The 24909-nt window shown below is 45.7% G+C and overlaps 1 protein-coding gene across 27 annotated transcripts in view; it reads right to left on the reverse strand.

The window, feature by feature from the left end:
* SCRIB (scribble planar cell polarity protein) overlaps positions 1-24909 on the reverse strand; it is a 1329907-nt gene that overhangs the window by 164304 nt on the left and 1140694 nt on the right. For all 27 annotated transcript variants that reach the window (XR_011278687.1, XM_069621824.1, XM_069621823.1 and 24 more), the window contains one exon: positions 4168-4356. Coding sequence is in view for 26 of the 27 variants with exons in the window: in XM_069621824.1 (XP_069477925.1) it covers positions 4168-4356 (189 nt within the window). In the remaining variant the exon portion in view is untranslated. The remainder of the gene's footprint in view (positions 1-4167; positions 4357-24909) is intronic.

The raw sequence follows: 24909 nt of genomic DNA on the forward strand, positions 1-24909 counted from the left end.
GTTCTATCACTCAGGAATGATTCTATCCATTTGATAACATCTATGGAAAAATGGGCTGATGAGTCCAGGTGCCTGCAGAGGACCTTGTGATCCACCAGGTCGAATGCAACGGAGAGATCAAGTAATAAGAGCAGTGCTGTCTTCTCTTTATCTCTCAACTCATCAATTTGTGTTTTCAGATCAATCAAGGCAGTTTCTGTCCCATGTAGCGGGCGGGAGCCTGATTGTCTGACCCCTAAGAGCTTGTGAAGCTCCAGGTGTTTTTGAATCGGAGTACAAGAAACTTTGTTCAATATTTTAAGTAGAAATGGTACCGTCGTGATAGGTCGGTAGTTGGTGGCAATAAGTGGATCAAGAATTTGCTTCTTTAGGAGTGGAAGAACCCAAGATTGTTTGAGGTTGGCTGGGATGGTGGCAGAGGACAATGAAGCATTGATCAGTTTAGAGAGAAATGGAGAAAGGTCTCTGTCAGCAGCTTTTATAATATGTGCTGGGCAGATATCTCCTTCGCAGTTGGATGGTTTGAGGGATAAAATGATTTTTTCTTCCTCTAAAACAGATGTTTTGGTGAAGCGGAATCTATTCATCTGATCAGTAGTTAAGTCGCTACGTGGGACAGAGTTAGCGGGCTGTGGTAGGTTCAGAGCTTCTTTCTTTGTTTTAATTTTATTTTGGAGTTTTTATTGTTTTGCTTAGTGCTTGTTGAATATCTGAGCACCTGATCTTATTTTTGTTGCATGTATCCGGTATAGGGATCGGGCACTCTAGTTCTTTTAGTATGGTAAATAATTCTTTCATACTTCGAGTTAGAATTGGCAATGCGTTCGTTGCAAGAATTTCATTTTTCCAGACAGACTTTGTTTTTATAGTGTGTTGAAGTAGTAGTTAACTTCTTTTTGTTCTCACTGGAGGGGCATAGTCTCCAGGCGGTTTCACACTTTCTTTTCAGTAGACGTAGGTCCTTTAATTGTGGCGTGAACCACTTCTTGAGGTGGGCTTTGGCTTTACTTGATCTTAGTTTGAGAGGGGCAATTTTATCCAAAGTGGAAAGCATGATTTTGTTATATTCATTCACCAAGGTGCTAGGGTCAAGATTATCAGGCAAAGAATTTAGGGTAGGAAGAATAGAAGAATCACGTTGTCCACTGTGATATTGTTTTTATTTCTAGTTAGACAAGGTGGCTCTTTTTGTAAGGCCATGGGTTAAGGTCTGGTCGTTGATAATGTGAAGGACACAAGTGAATGGTCAGTCCATGATTGTGGGGTGATAGAGGTAATGGTAGCTGTACAGCTGTTATCGGCTACCCAGTCTAAGGTTCTACCCTTAATATGGGTAGGTTGGTTTACTTTTTGCGATAGGCTGAGTGCATTAAGAGAACTGGCTAGTTCCAGGGCATATTTATCTGCTGGATCATTACATCCTAAGTTAAAGTCACCTAGCAACAGTAGTTGGGAGGTGGGTCTGAGGTTGTTGGCAAGTATACTATGCAAGTCCTCCTCAAATGTTCCGATGAGACCAGGAGATCTGTAGATTAGGTGCTTAGTAAGTGATTGGGAGTTGTTTAGCGGGAGTTTGGCAGAGAGGATTTCACATGATTGCATGGTTTGGTGAGGGACCAGTCTCAATAATAGACTCTCTAGATATGATGGCTATTCCACCACCTCGGGTTCCATCTCTCTCTTGTCTGGAGATAGTGGAACTGTTGGGGATAGCCAACATAAGCGCAGGTCCTGCAGCATTATGTAGCCAGGACTCTGTTATAGGGAGGCAATCCAGACTACCTTCTGTAATTAAGTCAGCTATATCTATGGCATGGGCCACGAGGGATCTCACGTTAAGAGCTCCTTTGATGGGTTGATCTTCTATTTTGGCTGGAGTCAGGATTGGATTATTGGTGTAGGGAACCATAGGCTTGGTATAGGAGGTCATAGTCTCATTCTCTGTAGCACAGAGATCAGATGGGGAAGTAAGTTGGTTGGCCCTATTAATGATCATGCTACATAAAAACATACATCACACAATGGGTGATGGTACGCCCTTTCTTCTCTCTCCCTCCCGTTTTCTAATCAGGATCGATATCACGATGAGATGATTAGGCCCATCTGCTGCTCCCCCAGAAGGGTATTTCCATGTTGAGTGTGCAGGTGATTATTTTTCCATTTGACACAACTTTAATATCTAGTGTTACATTTCTCAATTTGGGATTTCACTGCATGTAGTCAACTTTTTGGCCAGTTTGTTGTACGATATATGAGTTATAACAACTAAGACACGTATTCTCTGTTGGGCACTTACGGGGGAATGAACTAGACACCTTAGCGGCCTCTGTGTATGGGATTGCCTTAAATATATTTTTGGTTCTCTCATGATAAGACATCTTAAGTAATTTTTTTAAATGGTGTTTTGACAATAACCAGTTTAGTAATAAGATCCAGGTTGGACAGTTGATGTGGTTTTTACTGTATACTTTTATGTTCACTGTGTATCCCTGATGAAGCCGTGCAAATTAATGTTTCTATACGTCGAAACTGGTCGGCCCATGAAAAGTAGCCAAAGATGGAAACACAAATTTAAATACCATCTCATATTTAGGCTACATTGAGTGTGAATCATTGGAATATGGTCATATGCTTTTTTTTTTTTAAATTTAATTTTATTAAATTTTCAAAGTTAACATTTATCTTCATTTAAGGCAACACAAAGGAACAGTTACATCAATAGGTATAGAAAGGATTCATCATCTTCCTGTTCTACATCATGTAGTATCATAAATAAACGCTCGGTACAACAGAGTGTGCACATTTAGGAAGTAATAATTAAAAGAAAAAAGGCATGAATAAAATCCGAATATTGAACATTCTTTACAAACATTAACAGTTTTTCCCCTCCCCCCTCCCCTGCCCCGAGAAAGAGAGACAAGTCTTTTCGGGAATAGAGTGTTATGGTGCTGTGGTCGTCAGTAAGGATGAAGTTTCTGTTATGTGTGGTGTATTTAGGGGTTCGACATGTAGGAGGAGCGCCTGTGGTTTATGTCATTCATAACGGGGGGTCATCCACGTCCGGAGTTGGGTACTCAATAGAGGTGTGTGCTCTCAGAAAGTCCGACCATAGGAGCTCTGATTGCGTCGCTCTACCGTGGAGGGAAGCTGTGATTTTTTCCATGGTGCATATGTTCAGCACCACATTGATCCACTCTTGTTTAGACGGGGTCGTGAGCGATTTCCATTTGGTGGCTAGTAAAGCTCGGGCCGCAAGCAATAAATAGGGGGTTAGGCCTCGGACCTTTGTCCATTCGTCTTCAATTTTTTCGAGGCTGAACAGGATTAGGTGCGGATCTGCTGTTCTGTGAATCCGGTCATATGCTTTTAATATACATCGATTGCTGGATGTAGTGTGTTTGTGATTTGATTATCGAGTATGTGGGTGCGATTGCTCTGATTGAATTCTTATGTATCTTTTGAATTCTGTCCCTATTCTGTGTTGAATTGGAGTGTTTTGAGACATTATGATTAATTCTGAAAAATTAAAATTAAAAACACTTTTACAATCATAACCTCTTAAATCTTTCTGCAATTATGAAATCTTTATAAGCAACACCATTGAAGCTTCGAGCACCGCTGGCACCCGTCTGGGTCAAGCGGGGCTCACCTTCAGAAAGTTCTGTTTTTCAGTTATCAGTCTGAATACTAGCAATAGTTAACCCATGTTCTTAACAAGAAAAACAAAAATAATCCGGTATTCCAAGTGTTTGATAAAAATGCAAGGAGTGGCTATTGCAATTCATGACACGGGGCGAGTTGGCAATTCTGTTTTGGTATTACTCAAAAGAAGACCACTTGCAATGTTTTGACAACGTGCATTCTCCTGGTCACTTGCATCTGAAGACAAAGGACCTTCACTGACCACCTGGTTGGTAGTTCTCGTACTGTGGTTTGACTTACATTAAAACTATCTACAATCCAATGGAGAGGTTTCTAAAGTGTATGCAGTATTTGCCTATCAATGGATAGAATCTAGGGTTTCACTGACACAAGAGGCCAGTCTCATATGTCCAGGTTGCTGGATGTACGTCTCACATGCAGCAAGCTCATGAGTTAATGAATGTGTCTTTGATGCATAATGGGGCTGAACGCAGTGACTGGCTTCCCTTGCCTCATCATCCTCACCTTGCTGCTCTCCACATGGCTCTCTTTTCTGCCTCCAGGGCACGCCGCTCTGCTGGGGAGAGGTCTTTCTCCTGGGGCGTGAGTAACTCGGGGCTCTGCATTCTTACTCGATCCTGGTAACGTCGCTCAGCTTTTGCTGTCCTGATAGGAGCGCTTGGATCTCCACCGCCTGGGTAACTAGGACTAAGCCTATGAAAAATAAGAAAATTACTCTCAACGCTGGCCTGATGCTTTAACCAAGAAGTGACTGAAGAATAATATGACAATGCATTTCTTACCGTAAAAGCATTTCTGATGGTTGTATCTGCTTAGATTCACATGCTGTGCATAGTCCGACATCCAGTGGTCACTGCAGATTATTGCATTTTGTTTTTCGTAGTCAAAAAGGGGATGTCGACAAGGCATGTCTGTAACACTATCCCTATAGTGACGTGCAGTGTACCCACAATCCCTCACGAGTCGAGGTCCCTCTGTATTTCTTCTGCCCTGAGGGAGCCTATTAGACGTGAGTACAGAAAAGAGACAGATAAAGGATATCCATGTTCCTTCCATCCGAGCGGGGAGGAAGGGTGGGCGCATGTGAATCTAAGCAGATACAACCATCAGAAATGCTTTTACGGTAAGTAATGCATTGTCTTCTGATGTTTGTTAATCTGCTTAGAATCACATGCTGTGCATAGACTAGCGAGCAGTACCCGGAGTTGGAGGTGGGTTGTGAGAAGGAACAGCAGAAAAAAGATGTCTTAATACTGCTTGTCCCACCTGCGAATCAGATCTAGAGTGGGCAGCTAGACAGTAGTGTTTTGTAAAGGTGTGCACAGAACTCCAGGTTGCCGCTTTGCAAATGGACTCAAGAGGGACATTTGCAATAAATGCTATGGAAGCCCCAGTGCCTCGAGTAGAATGTGCTCTCGGCTTGAAGGGTAGTTCTCTCTTAGCAATAGAGAAACAGAGAGTGATGCATTGGACAATCCATCTAGATATAGTGGATTTTGAAACTGCATCTCCTTCTCTTCCTGCTGCCACCGAGACAAAGAACTGATTAGTCTTTCTCAGAGGTCTAGTTCTTTCCATATAAAACATGACGGCTCAGCGCACATCCAGTGTATGCAGGCTCTTTTCTCCCAAATTTGAAGGGTTTTGAAAGAACGTTGGTAGTTCTATTGATTGGTTGACATGGAATTTAGAAATGAATTTTGGTGCAAATCTAGGATGTGTGCGTATAACCACCTTATCCTTGTGAACTGTTATGAAGGGGTCTAGTATAGAGAGTGCTTGTAGTTCACGCACTCTCCTAATGGAGGGGATAGCTATTAAGAAAGCAGTTTTAAGAGTGAGGTTCTTAAGGGATGCTTTGTGCATGGGTTCAAAGGGTGAGCCCATAAGCCTGGTAAGTACCACATTTAGGTCCCATCCGGGAGCTGGGTTAGCTATAGGGGGGTGTATCCTCTTTACTCCCTCCATGAAGGCTTTAATAACTGGGACTTTCCACCATGACACTTTGTGTTGAGAAGTGGTGTATGCGGAAAGTGCAGCTAAATGAACTTTAATAGAATTAAAGACCAATCCTGAGTCTAATAAGTGAGTCAAGTAAAGAACAATCTGTGTCGGAGAGCAGTCAACTGGGTTGATGCTCTTATTTCTACACCACATGACGAATATCTTCCATTTGCTAGAATAGCAGTAACGAGTGTTTGGTTTTCTAGCTTCCCTAAGAATGTCCATGCATCTTTGAGGGAGCTGTAATTGTCCAAATTCTATGACCTCAGGAGCCAGGCTGCTAAGTTCATGGTCTGGGGGCATGGGTGTATAGTCTTGCCCCTGTCCTGTGACAGCATGTTGTACGGGCAGGGTAGTTTCCCCGGGAGACAGAGACATCTCCATCAGGTGAGCGAACCATGGCTGTCGGGCCCACATAGGGGCCACTAGTATCATGGCGACTGGTTCCTGGTGCATCTTGTGCACTATTTTGTTGAGAAGAGGAGTCGGGGGGAGAGGCGGGGGAAAGCGTAAACAAATTTCCCTGACCATGTTATCCAGAGACTGTTCCCCTTGGATCGGTTCTGGGGGTACCTGGGGGTACCTGGAAGCGTAATCTTGGCATTGGGAGTTCTCCAGAGTTGCGAACAGATCTATTTCTGGGAACCCCCATTGTGTGAAAATGAAGACAAATATTGAGGGATCTGAAACAGCATATTTTGGACCCTCTCGGAGAGGAAGACGAGGCTGTCCTTTGTTCGAATTAGATCCCCTGGGAATTGTTTGATCTGGCTGGGGTCTAGGCTGGACTTAATGGCGAAGCCCAGTTAGAACAAAATGTCTACGGTCTTTTGGGCATTTGAGCAGCATGTCTCGTAAGAATCCCGTTATGAGCCAATCGTCGAGGTAAGGGTATACTGTGATGGACAACCTGCGCAGGTGGGCCGCTTGCACTGCCAGTACTTTCGTGAATACCCTTGGTGCTGACGCTATGCCGAGGGTAGCACTCTGAACTGCTAATGTGTTTGCCCTCTATCAAGAATCGGAGGTATTTTCTGTGAGCTGGCAACATTGAAATATGAAAGTATGCATCTTTCATGTCCAGTGTTGTCATGTAATCTCCTTGTGAAAGCAGGGGGATTACTTCCTGTAAGGTCACCATACGAAATTTTTGAGGTTTGACAAATTTGTTCGCTGGCCGCAGATCTAATACAGGGCGCATGGTTAAGTCCTTTTTGGGTACAAGGAAGTACACTGAATAAATACCTTCCGTTACCTGTGATAGAGGTACGACCTCTATTGCTCCTTTTAGTAGCAGCAGTTCCACTTCTTGAAGAAGGATGGCGAGGTGCTCCGGTGATAGGCGTTGTCCCCTTGGGGGTCTGTACGTGGGGGACCGACTGAATTCTATGCAGTAACCGCGGGCTATATTTGACAATACCCAGCGGTCTGATGTTATTCCCTCCCATGCTGGTAGGAAAGATGTTAACTGGCCCCCGACCGGCGATGCATGGGAGGGGACCCGAACCTTCGGGTACTTTGGTGTTGGTAGCCGGGAAACCTCTGGGAGTGGGGCCCTGACCTCTACCCTTGCCACGGCGTTGTCCTCTGAGTGTATTGGCCACTGGTTCCCTGAGTAGAGGACCAGTTGCCTGCAGTGTACTGCTGTTGACGTTGGCCTCGAAAAAAGCGTTTGTTGCTGAATCCTCGCTTATTTGGGAGGCCTTGAGCTCTGGTCTAAAGTCTTTAGGGTGTCGAAATCCTTCTTAGCGGTCTCCAGTGCGTCATCCACAGCTTTCCCAAAGAGGTTATAAACCTCGATTGGTTTGTTTATGAGTGACAGCTGGGTCTCTGGCTTAAAACCTGGGTTCCGGAGCCAGACATGACGCTTCAGAAGTATCCCCTGGACTAAAGAACGGTCAGCTGTTTCTGCAGCATCAAGTGTGTTTTTAATGATTCTCTGATTAACCAGAGCTCCTTCCGTTACAGTGGTTAACAAGCAAGTTCGTAAGGGCTCAGGGACCTCGAGGTCTTGGCGTAACTTCCCCCATTGGGCATCAGCATAACTTGCCAGTAAGGTGGTATTATTGGCAATTCTGGTGGAAAAAGCTGCCAAGGCTGTAATTCTCTTACCCAGGGCGTAGAGTTTCTTTGCTTCCTTGTCCAGGGGTGCATCGCTAGTTGATAGCTGAACCCCTGCCCTTTTCCTTGTGGTAGTTACTACCAAGGAATCTGGTATTGAGTGACTCTTAATGTATAATGGGTCCGATGGAGAGGGAGTAAACAGTTTTTCAATTCTTGGGTTGACCCCTCTAACCAACGCAGGTGTAGACACCGATGGGATGATTCATCTCTTAACTGAGGCGAGGAGGGGAATGGTCTGGCTAGTAGGAGGTTTTTCCTTTATGATTTTTTTCTACAAAATCAATATCAGGAGTAATTTCTCCAGTCTCAATTTCAAAGTGCGCTGCTGCTTTCCGTAGTAGCGCATTGAAAGTGGGTTGGTCATCTATAGGTGACGGGTTCCTGACCGGTGTGGTTTGAGGAGGGGAAAGGTTCAGGATCTCAGGGTCTGTAGACGCTGTTGGGGACTGCCAAGGCTGTGAGCCACCTTCATCTGGGTCTTCTTTGAAGACCCCCTGCCCCAACCATGTCAGGGTTTTCCTCAAAACCTTCTTCTAGGTTCTGTTGGTCTTCACTATCTAAGAACTCCTCATCCTCTTGGAAGTGAGAGTCTTCAGTGAGGTCATAAGTATTAGCCTCCTCTTGAAGGGGGTAAATAGTTTAGGATATTTAGCCCTGGGGTCCTCATGAAGTACCTCTCTTGGCCTCTTGGGTGTTTTATGTTCAGGAGTGGACATAAATCTCTTCAGCTTGTCCATACACAATTGGAATCTCTCAAATGTCCAATGTGGTAACCCAGAACAGTCTGGAGGCGTAAAGGGAAACTCCTCCGCCTGTAACCGTCTAGATCTGTCACATAACGTCGAGGATAAACTCCCTTCGCCTTCTGAGAAACCTTCTCGTAGGCTAGGGCCTTCCTTCGACGGCGGGAGCGGTCCCGGCCTCCCTTCCGGCATTCTCGGCGTCTCCCAGGCCTTGTGAGCTGGATTCGGCATATCACTCGCCGCCCGTCTCTGGCAGTCTATCTAGTCTGGAAACTATACGAGCCAAGCTTTCGACAATTTCTCTGTCGAGGGTTCATCTTGCGTCGTGTTGGGTGGTGCCGAGTCTCTTTCGGCGACGGTCGCACTCTTACGAGATGCGTCGCCTGGTGTTTTGGTGGTAGCGCCTTTGCCTGCAGGTAGCCCAGCCGCGTCTGCGATGGCGGGGAGGGCTTGCGACCCTTACGGTCGGTGGGGACGCCGGTAGGCCCCGCGTCTCTGTTGGCGCTAGGGCTTTCTTCGTCTTTGACAAAGAAGTGCCATGGGTTGTGTGCTTACGTTTAGGTTTTCTGTGTTCTTCAGTGTCGCCGGGGTGTTCATCCTTATAAGTAGGGTGTGAGCCGAACTTGTCGGGGCCGGGGACAGACGCTGAGGAGCCGGTACGCTCCCTAGAGAGGTCTATCACTGTCCTCGTCACACTATGCGGCGGGTGAGGAATCCGCTCTAGACAAAGCGTAGGCTGCCCACCTCTTGACCCTGCGGTCCTTTAAAGTCTTTGGGCGAAGAAGTTTACAGGCCGCACAGCCGTCCTCGTTGTGGTCGAGGGGTAAGCAATGGTTACACCGCTTGTGCTTCTCCTTCCATGTGTATTTGCTCTTACAGTGCGGGCAAAATCTAAAAGGAGACCACTCCATAGCTGAGGATACAATTAAGATTGATAGCGACCCCGAAGGAAAGGGGGGTGAAAGAGAAAGGCATTCTTAGAAGAAACAAATTACCCACGACCCCCACTCTCCCTACTGTTTTAGGCCGGCGAGGCCGGGCCACGTGTTCGGCACTGCCGAAGGATCGCCTCCGTCTAAGTCACTGCTGTCGAAGTTCTTAAATCGACGGTGAAACAGCTTCGCCGTCAAAGGAGGGATCTGATGTAATATATAAGAAATAACGACCAAAGGGTCAAATAAATGTTTTGCAATTTCTCTCCAACGAGCTCCGCGTTAAGCGAGCAATATTTGAGCGGAAAAAAACAATCTGAGGGACCTCGACGCGTGAGGGATTGTGGGTACACTGCACGTCACTATAGGGATGGTGTTACAGACACACCTTGTCGACGTCCCCTTCACGACTACGAAAAACAAAATGCAATACTCCGCAGTGACCACTGGATATCGGACTATGCACAGCATGTGATTCTAAGCAGATTAACAAAGAGCAGAAATGTTATTTCTAGTGTGCCCATACACAAGTGTTTCAAAGTGCGACAGGGGAGGGTACCAAGGGGGAGACAAGACAACGATCTTACTAGGCCCAGTGACATTGAGATTGCACAAGTGCAGGAGAGTGGAAAGGGGAAAGTGCCGAGGGGAGGAGGAGCAAGTGCAGGACATCGAATTTAAACATCAAGTAACAGGAAGTGCGGCCAACAGGTGCCAGTGTAAGGTAAAGTGCTGAGCAGCAAGTGATGGATAGTGCCGTAGGGGGACTGTAGGGTTACAGATACAGCCTCAAGTGCAGGGTTGTCAAGAGACAGTGCAGGTGTGCAGCAGGGGGAGGGGGGAGGCAGGGACCAGGGCCCGAGGTTCAGATGATAGCAAGGTAACCAGTTCAGTGTTAGACAGGAGACCAGCAGGGAAGAGGAAGCAAGAAGGCAGAAGCAAAGAGGAGAGTCTTCATCTGCTTCCGGAACCAGAGATGGTTCTGCTCGCGTTTCAGAGAGGCAGGGAGGCTGTTCCAGAGGGAGGTGCCCGCTGAGGAGAGATCTGCCCCCAGCTCGTTGCTTGGAAAAGCGCCTGATCCTCAGTGATTTTGAGGTTGAGGAGTGAAGGGCTTGAGTAGGAATATACTTCAGAAGAGAAAGCTGGAGATATTTTGGTCCCAGGCCCAAGAAGGCATTGTGGACAACGCAAATGGTTTTGAATTTGATCCTTGCAGCCACAGGGAGCCAATGGAGGGATTTCAGTGCTAGAGAGATACTATCAATGGGCTTGGGGCCAAGGACAAGTCTTGAAGTCCTGTTCTGGATGAGTTGCAGAGGGCGGAGAGTAGAGGCAGGCAGATTTAGAAAGAGGCTGTTACAGTAGTCGAGCCAAGAAAGAACCATGGCTCTAGAAACAGTGAGCTTCTGGGGGAAGGAGAGGACAGGGAGAATACCTCTGAGGAGGTGCAGTTGGTAGTTTGACTTCTTAGAGAAATCAGAGATGTGAAGAGAGAAGGAGAGTATGGAGTCGAAGTTAACCCAGAGGTTCTTAGCCAGCAGGTGGGGCAGGAGGGAGGCCGGCCAGAGAGCGAGGGGAAAGATGGGTGATGGTGTGCCAATGAGGAGGATCTCTGTCTTGCTGGCATTCAGGCAGAGATCACTGGCAGCGCACCACTCTTGGATTGCAGAGAGGCAATCTGGGATGAGAAAAGGAGAAAAGGCGGAAGTGGGGAGTCAGAAAGCGAGCTAGGTGTCATTTGCATAGCATTGGAAGTTGGCACAGAAAGCATTAATGCAGTAGGCAAGAGGTGGCAGGTATTTGATGAACAACCAGGGAGAGAGGTTAGACCCCTGGGGAACACTGCAGGTGGAGAGAGATAGGGGAGAGAAAGGACCCAAGTTGGACCTGGGTGGGTCGGTCAGAGATGAAAGTAGTTACTCAGGCCAGAGCCTGATCAGTGATTCCTAGATTATCAGAGCTGGTTGAGCAGGATGGCATGGTTAACTGTGTCAAAGGCAGATGATAGATCAAGAGGAGATTACAATCAAAGTTAGAGAGAAGGTCTTCATGGATGTTCAGGAGAGCAGTTTCCATGCTTCTGGCTGCTCTGAAACCAGACTGGTGGTCATAGAGACAACCAACAGATTTAGTGTGAAGATTAAGCTGGGAGATGGCCAGCTTTTCCAGGAGTTTGCCCAGGAAAGGAGTGATAGAAATTGGGCGATAATTAGCCGGAAGGGAAAGGTCGGCTGAGGGCTTCTTGAGAAGAGGGTTCACAAGAGAGTGCTTTAGGGGGAGGGGAAGGTACACCACAGGCGAATGAGTGGTTGCAGAAGTCAGCCAGGGCTGGGACAAGGGTGTCAATGTGGTCCTTGATGGTTTTCGAAGAACACGGTTTATGTGAGGTTTTCATATATCAGACTTATCTAGAAACCTCATCGGGGGGGGGGGGGGAAGAGTGGAAAGGCAGAGAAGAGGGTGGGTTGGGGGAGGCTCAAAAGGGGTCCAGAAGGCGATGAGAGAGTGGGGGGAGAATCAAGAGAAGCTGAGAGGGTGGACAGGATGTCCTGAGATTTAGAGAAGTGAGAAGAGTTCAGACGAGTTGTTAGATGCTACAGAAACGCGGGCTTGGATGTGGGCTCTTAGTGAGGACAGAGTTGGTATTGCCTGTGGAGCAGGCGACAGGCCAGTTTGTCAGAGGTGTACAAGATGACAACCATTTCCTCTCAGCCACCCTACACTTGTGTTTAAGGGTGACGAGGTCTGAGTCGTACAAGGAGTTGCATTTGATTTTAGGCTTCATGTGGATCCTCATAACAGGGGCAAGTACATTGAGAGTATCAGAGATTGCAGAGTGGAGCATGGAGAGTGGAAGGGGATGTGTCAGGGTGTGAGTCGGGCAGAGGTGCAGGAAGGGGAGAGAAAGATGTAGCGAAGGCCTCAACTGACACACGCTTCATGGGTCGAATGACAGAAGGTGGACGGCAGTGTGGGGGTAGGCTTGGCCTGAGGGGCAGAGAGAGAGATGAGAGGAAAAGAGAAAGTGGTCACTCCAGGAGAGAGGAGTGGTGAGAGGATTATAGTGGGGGAGGTCTGAGGAGATCAGAAAATCCAGAGTGTGCCCTGCAGAGTGAGTCGGGCCAGAAGGAAGAAGAGAGAGAGAGAGATGGAGTCGCAAAGGTCGCAGTAGAGTCCCGTGACGGGACATAAAGCATCCAGGTGGACGTTGAGGTCTCCAAGGAGGAGGAGTTGAGTGGTTGAGGCAAGGAGGGAGGAAGAGAGGTCAGCCCACTGCGAGAGGAAGGAGGTGATCTGACCTGGTGGCCGGTAGATAGTGGCCAGGAGAGAGAAAGCCTACAGAGCAGGAATTCAAAGGAGGAGTAGGTCTGCATAGGAATGTTAGAGGCATGTATCCGATCAGGGAAGAACAAGGCTATACCCCTACTGGAACGGATGGGTCTGGGTGCAGACAGGATCTTATAGCCATCAGGAAGGAGAGTGTCAAAGCATGTGACAGAGCTGGCCGTGAACCATGTTTCGGTGCGACCAGGGACATCATGGTCAAGTTCTTCCAGGAGACGGCAGATGTCAGGGGAGTGTTTGATAGCTGAGTGAGTTAAGAGTGGTGAGGTGGAGAACGTTGCCATCCTTGAAAGACTTTCGGGGAGGGGTACAAATCAGAGGTACTCCCTGCGGAGGTGTAGAAGGAGCCAGAGGGACGGCAGGTGGAGGCAGGAAGAGAGGGCAAGGCAGTTGAGGAGGAGGAGAAGGTGGAGGATGCCAAAGTATTGGCATATTGAGGAGGCAAGGGAGTCGAAGAAGGTATACAAGGGACAGCAGGAGAGGAAATTAAGTTGATAAGGTGCAGGAATTGTTGATAAGAGAGAAGGTTGGCTTGAGGGCCTTGGAAAAGGACAGTGCCATTGAGGTAAACATTGATGATGACCTTAGAGGAGAGGAAGGAAGCCAGGAGGGCCTACCACCAGGTGCTACCATTAATGGGAGAGGAAGAGTAAAGAGAGCACAGATGCCATATGAGAAATCCATAGGTCTGGTGAAGGAACGACACAGGATGTCTGTGAGGGTCTGTCTGGAGGAAGTGCGAGTGTAGGTATCAGCTATAGGGAGTCCTGGGTTGGAGACAAGGATATTCTTTTTGAACTTTATGCTACCAGACTTAGTGTGAAGGGTAGTATAGTCAATAGAGAAACAGTTGGAGAACATCGGAGAAACGGAGAGCACCATAGGAGAGATGTGGAAGAGGGTGAAGAGGAGAGAGGGAGGGTGGGGAACGAAGGAAGAACAGAAGGGGGGTACACTACAGGAGAAAATAAGGGGGGGTGCAAGCCGAAGAGATGGAGCGATACCGAACAGCAGGACATGTGAAGCACAATGCAGTCACTGGGCACAGCTAAATTCAGCATAGATGAACACAGTAAAGCCACTATGCACAACTAATTCAAAACTAGCAGCACAGATGTGGGGTATAGTTTGCCACACTTGACCAATAGGATTATAGTATGCAGTTAATACAGTCATGCAGCTGCTTGAACCAGAAGATGTACCTTGAACTCAGTTTGGGGCACTACACAATCTGACACAGAACACTTCTGGAATAAGTGAGCAACGCTGTGCTATTAATTGCCAATGCTGATATGGTTAGGTAATGACACTCCAGCCATCTCTTCTATGCCAGGTAGCTGAGCAGCTTGAATGGAAATGCACATACTCACAGCTAACACCCCATGACTTTCCAGACAACATGGAAGTTGTGTAACCCCCATATCGGTCAGGACCGGATCAGGTTGCCAGACAAACCAATTACAAGCCATAACCACATTAGGAGTGAAGAAAATAGGGTTGTGCGTCAGCAAGTTGCCTCTGTTATTGAAGGTAGAGGTTTATAGAACTTGGCCTGAGATAATGTAGTCTATGCAATATCATCATACCCAGTCATGGAATCTGGTCTCTCTGTGGACCTCAAACTACCTTCCAGAGACTTTCTTTGGGAGTCTCCACGTCCATCATGCAGAGACATTCTAAAATATAAAACCCATGTCATCTTATTGTTCTAGCAGCTTCACACATTTTAGAATCAACTGACCTGCTGGTAAAAGAGTGCACAGTGGGCATATCCTCCTGATGTGTTTGTACACAATCCTAAGGTAGACGGATGACATGCCATGCTAATGGTCACATTTGGAAAACGACCCAGACACTTGCAAAAGCCTGTTAGAATGGATTACTAAACTCTGGCCTAGTTGACAGATGATTAGGAGGCCACCCTTGTTGGATGATCAGGGAACAACTTCTGGGAGTATAGCCAGACCAATTCAAGGTAGCTTGGAAAGCAGGCAAGGCTAAGTCTCAGGAGGGTTGAGAGCGGCCAGGGGTCAACAATGAGTCCACACAGTGAAACCCCAGGGATTACACTTGGACAAAAAGTATATAAAAAAAAAAGAATACTAAGTTATTATAGGCCCAAAACAACACACTATGGGAAATGACTACACACAGGCAATATTACAAAGGCATAACATTATAAAATATATATACAGTCACTTAGTGCACATGAACAAATTACTTTCCCAATACCTGTAGGAGAAAAGGTAAGTGAAGATGGGTAGCACTAACACTCCTCAGGAATTACTGAATCGTACTAAAACTGCGACTCTAAAATGCAGACTATGCTTTTTCTGCACTGTCGGCATTTTAGAGTATGCCAACTCCCATTATTGCGCTCAAGTGGAGCGTGGGTTGCGGGGTGTCCCTCGCTCTCCATGGTCGCAGTAATTGGAGTCGGGGGTTGCAGGGTTGTCCCCCACTTACCATTACAATAAGGGGGGGGACAGGAACATTTTTTTTTTTGTTTAAAGTAGTAGGAGGAGGAGGAGGAACTGATGCTGCCAGGGTACAAGGATGTCAGCGATGCACACAGTAGTGTGCCGTGGTGAAGGTAAGTGGGGGTTGGAGTATTACGGGGGGAAACGTGATATATCTGATCACAGCCCTACGCCGTAATTGGGGTCAACATTTTTGTCAGCTCAGTTACGGGCAGGGCAGCGCAGTGATGACGGATTCAAAATTACAACCCAAACTTGATAATTCCAGCCCCAAGATGAATGGGGCCTTTTGTTAGGGGAGTTATTCTAAAAAGCAACTTCTCCATATTCTATGGGCCCCTAAACCTTTTGCTTGACACAGTGGTCTGACTTTTTACAGTGCAGTGAAGTCTTTAGCATCACTCTGCTGTGCTTTTACTCCCAAGTCAGAGAAATTGACTAGCCCTTCAGGCTGTCAGTATGGGGAAACTAGGTTTCCCTTCATCTTGTTACTTTGTTGCTTGCTTGGATATCGTTGTTATTGCACAATGCATCTTCCAATGCAGTGCAAACGGTTTTTCTCTAATGTGACCCTAGACCCCAGTCAAGGGATCTTTTTGGTTACCTAAGATGTGCTAAAGGACAAACTGATGGCAGCAGTTACTTTTTTTCGTACTTTTACTGATACTTTTGGTTAGCCTCACTGTGTTTACCATGTTTGGCTACCAGCTATGGCTAGTGTCCTACAATGGCCGTGCAACACGATTGACCTTTGTACCGTGGCCATCTTGTGTTTGTGCCTTTCTTCCTGCACTTTCTGTCAGATAATTGGTAGGGGGATGTCAAATGGAGGTAGGTGTCCCATCAGGCAAAGCCCAACAAGTCTTGGCGGCCCGGGCTACGCGCGCACACAAAGGCTGCCATCTGCCCGTGCCAGGTGCGGGTTATTGCTGCTCCTGGAATAGGCGGACACGGCAGGAAGTGAATGTGGTCTCATTCCTTGCTCATCACAGAGGTGTTACGGACCCGGGCCGAGGGGCGGTGAAGCAGTCTTGATTCAATGTAGTCCAAATTCTGCACAGGTTGCCTCCCGGGCCTCAGATAAGTACCATCGCCGCATTTCTATAATTGTTAAACTTCGTGAAAAGACATGAGGGGTCATTGTTTGAACACATATTTTGGGTATTGGGCACTGTTAGGGAGATTTATCATTTGTATGCTTCATCTCTTTTCCTAGTGAGACCACCAGCACCTTTTGCTGTACTTCTGGCCTTTTTCTTTATATCCTGAATGGGTGGAGCCTTAGTCTACTTTCCTCCCCATCTCTTTTAAGGCATCTGTGTTTAACTTTTGCAGCACACTGCTCCTCATGGGCAGTGTTGCTGGGAACCCTTTGGATTTTTGAGATCGTTACCTTATCCTTACTTGCTACTGTTCTTATGGATAGAGAGATACTTTGTACCTCCCCCAAAAATGTACATTCTGAGGGATTGGCACACCCTATTGTTAGGTAAGATTTTCATATTAATGATAAATCATCCTAACCTGTGTTAACCCCAGAACTTTTTGCTGGACTGGTAGATTAGTTTTCCGCTATACCACAGTGAGTGAGAATCTTTTTCCCCACACACAGTTTTTTTATGGGTGTCATTTTTAAGACTCAATAGTCTCTTTTAATAGTTATCCTCTTTGACACCTTTTTGGCAATAAGTGCCTGTTGTTGATGGGTTGCCCTAGGGGCTCCCCTTTTAACTTTCTCTGGCTAGCCTTGTGAGAACTACAGATCCAAAGTTTAGAAAGTATCTTTGGATCAGCACCCCAACCTTATGTGGAGTGCTGGGGAGATACTGAATATCCCCCTTCTCATTTCAAATGTAACATTTATGTTACAAGGACAAACTTACCCACCACCATTAGTCTCAGGTACCCATGTGCACATTTCTTGACTCGTTGGAACATGTTGTATCCATTACTGCACTACAGCATCATAGCTGCTACTCTACTCTTTATCACCATGACCCAAGTCAGACCCTATCCCACGCACGCTGTCTAATATAGCGATTAATAACCCTACCACCTCTCCACCGAATAACATTAGAGTCAGAGGTGAAACCATCACCTCCCTCTCACGCACTTTACTAGACAAACCTTAAACTTCGCGCAAGACTCATACATCTATATGAACCACCGAGAAGAACTATACCACCAACTAACCTAAAAACAAACTACCCACAAAAACCTCACCATACTGTAATAATAAATGCCACTAAAACTAAAAGACAAAAGTACAAGTTCATAGAGACCAACTTAACCACCCCCAGCCAAGCCAACATATCTAAAGAGACATTAGTACTCTGAGGAGCACTCCTCAATGTGAGATCCCTTGTCGCACATGCCCTCGACATAGCCGACCTTATTACAGAAAATAATCTAGATTTCTTGGCAGTAACCGAGACCTGGCTACACAATGCAGCTGGTCCATCGTGAATGCTAGCCATTCCAGAAGGTTATACCATAACAAGACAAGATAGGGAAGGCTCACGAGGTGGTGGAATCGCCATTATCTCTAAATTGAGCCTCTCTCTCAGAACATTCCCCCCCCCCCCTCAAATCCTACAATCCTGTGAAATTATCTCAGTTAAATTCCAGATAAACAACACACAAACTCTCACAATCCACCTAATACATAGACCCCCAGGTCCTCTCGGCACCTTTGAGGAGGATTTGTATAGTCTAATCACCAACAACCTTAGACCTACCTCCCAGCTTCTATTATTAAGAGATTTTAACCTTGGCTTTAATGACCCTATGTACAAACAAGCCTTAGATATAGCCAATATCCTCAACTCCTCAGGCCTGTCTCAGAAAGTTAACCAACCCACTCATTCCAAAGGGAGAACACTGGTCTGGATAGCGGACTACAACTGCACAATCTCCATCACATCCATCTCTCCTCAATCATGGACAGATCACTCACTCGTGGCCTTTAACTTATCTACAGCCAGACCCTCCCCGACGGCCTCATTGCTAGCACCACCATGTCTAACTAGAAATTAAAAAAGTATTACAGTGGAAAAAGTCATCCCTGCTATCCTACCTACGCTAAACGCTCTACCTGACAACCTAGACCCTAGCACTCTAGTCCAAGAATACAATAAGATTATGCTTAGCACACTGGACAAAATTGCCCCGCTCAAACTTAGAAAAAGTAAACCTAAAGCGCACCTTAACAAATGGTTCACACCCCAATTAAGAGACTTACGACTTCTAAAAAGAAAAAGTGAAAACTCCTGGAGACTATGCCCTTCAATCGAAAATAAAACAAAACTAACCTCCATTTCCTCACACTTCAAAAAAGAAGTGCACCTTGCCAAAAAGAATTCCTATGATGAACGGATCACTAACTCAAACTCTAGCATGAAAGAGCTCTTCTCCATACTGAAAGAATTAGAGTCACCAATAGCCACACCAGATTTAGTTACCAAGGATAAGACTTGGTGCGCAGACATACAAAATGCGCTAGCAAATAAAATTAATACACTCCAAACCAAAATAGAACAAAAAAAAGATATGCTCAATCTACAGTATTCCCCTAATACCTCAACACACAGTGACTCACCTGAGGCAAACTAATTTCACTTCTCAAAAACTTCCCCACTAGAAGTAGAAAAAATCATTCTCTCACTCAAACCATCCAACTGTAAGGGCAACATCTGTCCAGCACAGTTAATAAAAGATGCTGCCAGAGACCTCTCACCATTCATTTCAAAATTCATAAATGCCTCCTTCACATAAGGTACTATCCCTGCTAATTTAAAACACTCCTGGGTGCTCCCACTTCTCAAAAAACAGACCTTAGATCCACTCATCCCGACCAACTATCGCCCCATTACCACTGTGCCATTCCTCCTCAAAATACTGGTTAAAGCCGCCTATATCCAGATACAAAAACACCTTGACCTGCACAAGCTCCTAGGAGCTAGACAATCTGGCTTCCGCCCACTACATGGAACGGAAACTGCCCTAATCGATTTAAAGACGCAGATCGATGAGCTGAGAGATGGAGGGGGAACAGCACTCCTGCTCTTACTCGATCTCTCAGCCGCATTCGATTTGGTTGACTATAAGGTCCTTTGCAGGCACCTGGACTCTGCTGCCCACTTCTCTCCTGAGGCAATCAAGTGCTAGAATCTTTCCTTAGCGAAAGAACAATCAGAGTATTTTCCCCATCGGCTGCAGCTGATCCTACCCCCATATTATGTGGCGTTACCCAGGGTTCCTGTGTCTCGCCAACCCTATACAATATCTTCACCAAACCCTTGTTCGACAATTTGGACCTTCTGGTTATCACCTACACCAACTATGCAGATGATACACAGATTCTCCTCCCACTTTCTGGGGATCATAAGAAGGACTCGGAGTTGGTGAATAGGGTATATTCCGTTGTTCAAGCATGGATGGCCACCCATGGCTTGTGCTTGAACGACGACAAGACGGAGCTGATCATCTTGGGGGAACACACAAATACCAAAAAACTAGGCCAGGAATTCTCCTCCTTTAATATCGATAGAAATCCCATTAGGGTCTCCAAGGAAGTAAACACCCTTGGTTTCTACTTGGATTCCACACTTTCATTCGATAAACAGCTTAAATCCCTGGCTTCCACCCAGTGTTCCAGATAAGATTTTGTGGTGGGAGTATTTTACTCCCCATTTTTAAACTTTGAGAGTAAATGTGATTTTAAGAGTAAAAATGAATTTTCTCCTTTGCAAGAGAGTAAAATGTATGTGACATCCAGCCAACATGTGCAAAAACTGTATGGAAATCATTAGTATGCAGCAGCTTTCTGCATTGTGACAGAATACACCTTTTATTATTTCGCTAAGGTCTGGCCATTTGATCTCTCCTGATATATTTAAATGTTGAAAACACAAAACCCTAGCCAATTACACGGTAAAGCAAGCATGAATTGTATTGTGGGTTTTGAGGTTCGATAGCAGAATTGCCTTTTGATGTTTAATGAAAGTCTTCATTTCCTGGAGCTATTGCTACTTAATGGTATGCCAATAATATGATACAACATTGCAGAGAGGCAAAGACCCCATGCTAAATTCTATATCTAATCTCCTGGTCAAATGGTTATTAATATAGCGCTTTTGGCAAAGCAATGTACGTAGAACATATTTATCACAATTATCACTAAACTGAAGTCAGTACTCCTTTATCAACCTTGAAAGGGTGAAAGGCTGAGTTAGCCTTGCCGGGATACGAAACTTCAACCTACAGTTCATGCACAGATCACAGCAACAAGTGCTCAACCGGCTGAGTTATCTTATTGGCTAACGTCCTTTAGAGGTTGGTAAACTGAGTATCGACTGAGGTATAATAATCACAGTGCCTAGATGTTGGAGGAACCATGTATGAAGCGCTACATAAAGTTAAATACCTATCTGGATAATAACAGGGACAGGTTTTGCTGAGTTTCTATTTCAATTACAAATGTAACTTTCATTTGTTTGTTTTTGAACATCGCTTGCACTTCCTGGAGAGTCCGGTTTTGGATGTTTTAATTGTAGTCTTGAAGATTTGAGAGGTTAGAACACCTGTGATTGGTGTAATGACAATCACTCATTTGAACAAAGACTCTGCTGCCACTGGCTATTTATAGTAATGTACCCCATTGACTGCAAGGTTGAATGGATGTAAACTAGACCTCTGTGAAAGATGGTGAGCTAAAGACTCTGGGTAAGTCTCTTGTAAACAGGACTAATGTCTGGCAGAGGGACTCCTAGGACCCCCCTTGTTAATTCGCATATTTAAGTCACTTTGGGTCTCACCCTAAATTACTAGGGGAATCCAGACGTGGACCCCTTGCTCACTATTCTTAGAGAGGCACAGATCCGCCCTACTGATGAGGTCCAACCAGACCGAAACAGGTGTCTGGGGTTTCTGTTGGTACTCTTGTTCAGAGGAGAATTGCCTAGCATTTCGGTGCTGGACTGCCCCAGGGCAGGACAAAGACCAATATGTTTGGGATATTTCTTCTCTGTGAAAGATGGTGAGCTAAAGACTCTGGGTAAGTCTCTTGTAACCAGGACTAATGTCTGGCAGAGGGACTCCAAGGACCCCCCTTGTTAATTTAACTAGACCGTGCATAGTCATCATTTTACACAATGTTTTTATAATTAGAGTGTAAATTAAAATAGAAGTGTAACAATGATCTGCCTCTGCATGATTATGCACACAGCACAGGAACTCTAAAAATAAGATTGTGCAATACTGGTTTGCTTTAACTGGAAAAAAGCATTTGTTACAAAATATTAATTCTCAATTGCATCTTAGTTTGCCATCTTATTAATTTTACAATCCTAAAAAGCTAGGAAAATAAATATGCACAGTGTTTCTGTTTGCTCCATGAGCATCAACATAACAGAAGCTGAATGGAAATAAACCATTCCCTTTATCACAGTCTGCAGTTTCTTTTTTTGAAAGTCTTCAGAGAAATACATTCTGTTTCACTGGCTTTTATCCATGACTTGCAATTACAACCATGTAGATCAAAATCAAAAGAAACCTTCTGGTTTCTGTCAAGTAACCTGACCTTTGCACTGCCCTCTGCTCTAAACTTGTGTGTAAATGTACACAGGAAAATAATAAAGCTGTCATATTGACAAGATTTTCATGCGTAAAAAGGCCTAGTACGCACCTTATCTGTAGGCCTGCTTCCACCACCGCCTACACCTGCAAACTGATGAGAGCAGGTAAGCCTTTCCTCTCCAACAATAGCTGCATGATCCTGGCCAGAGCACTTATTCTCTCCAGGATGGACTACTGCAATGCCCTTTACAGTGGTGCCAATAAATCAACCATCCAGAAACTACAAACGCTAAAAAACAACGCCTTGCGAGCAGCGCTTGGCATAAATAAAAGAGCTCACATTTTCGCCACCAGACACCAATACAAATGGCTATCTACAAACCACAAAATACAATTAAAAATGATCTCCTTGACACACAAAGCTCTCAACAATGCCGCCCCAAGCTACCTCATGAACAAAATACAAAAGAAAACCTCTATCAGACCAACCAGAGCTACCAACACCAACTGTCTAGTAGTACCTAGATTTAAACTAACTACGATTGGTGGCAATAGCTTCCCTGCAAAGGCTGCTAAAACTTGGAATCTACTACCAAACAACTTAAGAGCAGACCAACCTTACCCACTATTTAGAAGGAACGCCATCCAACATTTTATCTCCAACGATCACTAGCCACCGGTCCACCTTAGTCCCAGGTATCACACTGGTCCTTCCTCTCTCTCCTGCTGAACTATGTATAATTTGTATATTATTACTGTATCTTGCATAATTTGTAACTTTGTAAGCTTCGCATTATCCTACCTGCTGCGCCCTTCTACCCATGGGTCTGGAGCGCATTACAAATAAAACAAACAAACTTAACTGTAATGGCTAGTGGCAGTGAAACTTTGTATTAATTCAGTGCACCGTTACCGCAGTTTCTACAGCGCCGGTAAAGGCACCCATGGGTGCTCATTTTACATAAATGGCCCCGGTCTTCTTTTCCCCATTTTAGTGTTCCTTGTCCTTTCCTTTTCCTTCCCCCGACATCCAAGGTGGGAAATTCCTTTGTGTTAACTATCTTCGGCGGGAGTCCAGTGGATAACCCGCCCACACTCCAGAGTGTCTGTGAAGACAGGAAGCAAGGGAGGATCCAAACCTCTGCAGCCCTTAGTCTTCCAGCCTGACTGCGAGAATCCAGTTCAGTCTGGAAGGCTGGCTGTCCTGAAAGGATTGCCAACCCGTGAAGTCTGAATGTTGCAAGGCTGTTTGATTGGCTGGGTTCCTGCATAAATGATGAAGCTGAAGAGATAGTCGACCACTGGAACAAAAACCAACGAGGAAGATGAAGAAACCGCAGGTGAGATGATTCCCAGCGACCGGAGAGCCTGCTGTAGCCCTTCATTCCAATCGACCAGGAGATCCCAAAGCGGATGACCCACAGCCTGGTGAGACCTACTAGACTGGGAGAATTGGGGAGAATTCTCATAAATCTGCTAATTCCCTTCACCTTAGAGACCTCCAACAACTTTGCTGGATTTTGAGGACTTGGTTTTTTTTACCTGGAGAGAGGGCGAGCCTTTTTTTCCCACGCTCTCATGTATTTTGCTGTGTGCTGATTATGGTGTTTTAAGACAACTCCTTAGGCATCATCTTTTCATGTGTGTTACACATCACCCTCAGTGCAGTGACACAGGGAAGACGTTTAGGCTGTCCCAAGGTTTAAATACCTTCTCTGGGATAAACTACCGTTTCCCTTTGACTTTACTAGGCTTTTTAAATTCCTAGACACAGCACACCCTATTTTGCAATAGAGTGCTGGACTGTTTACCTAGTATCCCCTATGTCTAGAAACTCATGCAGCAGTCAAATGCTACCGTTTCCTATCGAAATGGCTGGTGGCAGTGGTTTTATAACGAACTACCATGATTTTTCCCGACCGCGAACACCTGTATCTAAAAATCGCAGGAGCCATGTTTTTTCAAGAAGGTGCCTGAGCCCCCTTTGTTTAAACAGGTCCCAGTCTTCTTTTTTTGCCATTTCTTTGTGGAAAGGTCCTTCTAGAGTTTGTCGTCCAAACCAATTTTTTTGATCCCTTTGTTTCTATGCCTTTGGCAGGCTCAGGACTGAAGGCCGCCTCTGGCGCCTGAGTGTCTGGGGTGGGCAGGAAGTGAGGGAGGTGCCCGAAACTCCCTGTGCTTAGTCACCTAGGAGACCCAAATGTACTCTGGAGTGATTGGCTGGCTGACTGTTCGGCAAGGACAGCCATCCTGCTGGGTGAGTGGCAGCTAGGCTGGAATGAATGGGAGAAAACTGTTTAAAAGGTGAGTCTCTTGGACTGAAAGGCAGAGTCAACCACTGGAACGAAAGAACCGAAGACTAGCTGAAAGAGGACGGCTGCTGCAACTACTCGACCGTTGGTTTGCCCGGTGGAACCCTGCTGCAGGGTCCGAATCGCCAAGTTCACCTCGACAGAGAAGCCCCTTCAAGGACGACTTCTTCCTTTGAGTTGGTGGGACCAATCAACTTGTAAGCCACCTGGATACCATTCGCGGAGCTGGTTAGGATTATAGCAACCGGAATGGAAGATTTGCCAATTTGCCAGCTTTGTGAGGAGTCCCCGTGCAGGAGTCCCCCGACGTCCTCCCTCTTGTCCCGACGACTGAGGCTCAGGAACAGCAAGCTCTGCCGGAACTGCCAGGAACAGAGTCTTCAGCTGCATCTTTTTCTTCAATATAAGGTACTGTGAAAACCTGACCGAGAGAACTTACCTCTCACCGTGAAAGTTTGTGGAACTTTGGAAACTTGCAGGCCTAGTCAGCTTGTGACACGAAATTCAAACCTTTATTCCGGGAACTACTTCTAAAGAACCGTGGCAAAGACTTTGCGGTTTTAAATACCAGAACCGTTTTTTTTTTTAAATTCAATTTTTATTGATTTTTGGAAAACAGCATAGGTACGCAAATTACAAGATTTAGGCAATCGCCCACAACAAATCAAACTATAAGCCATTATTCCCTGCGTTTGTTCCCCCCCGCCCCCTCCCATTACTCCCTGCGTTT

This window comes from Ambystoma mexicanum, chromosome 5q, assembly GCF_040938575.1.
Source record: "Ambystoma mexicanum isolate Mex_15411 chromosome 5q, UKY_AmexF1_1, whole genome shotgun sequence".
Taxonomy (NCBI): Eukaryota; Metazoa; Chordata; class Amphibia; order Caudata; family Ambystomatidae; genus Ambystoma; species Ambystoma mexicanum.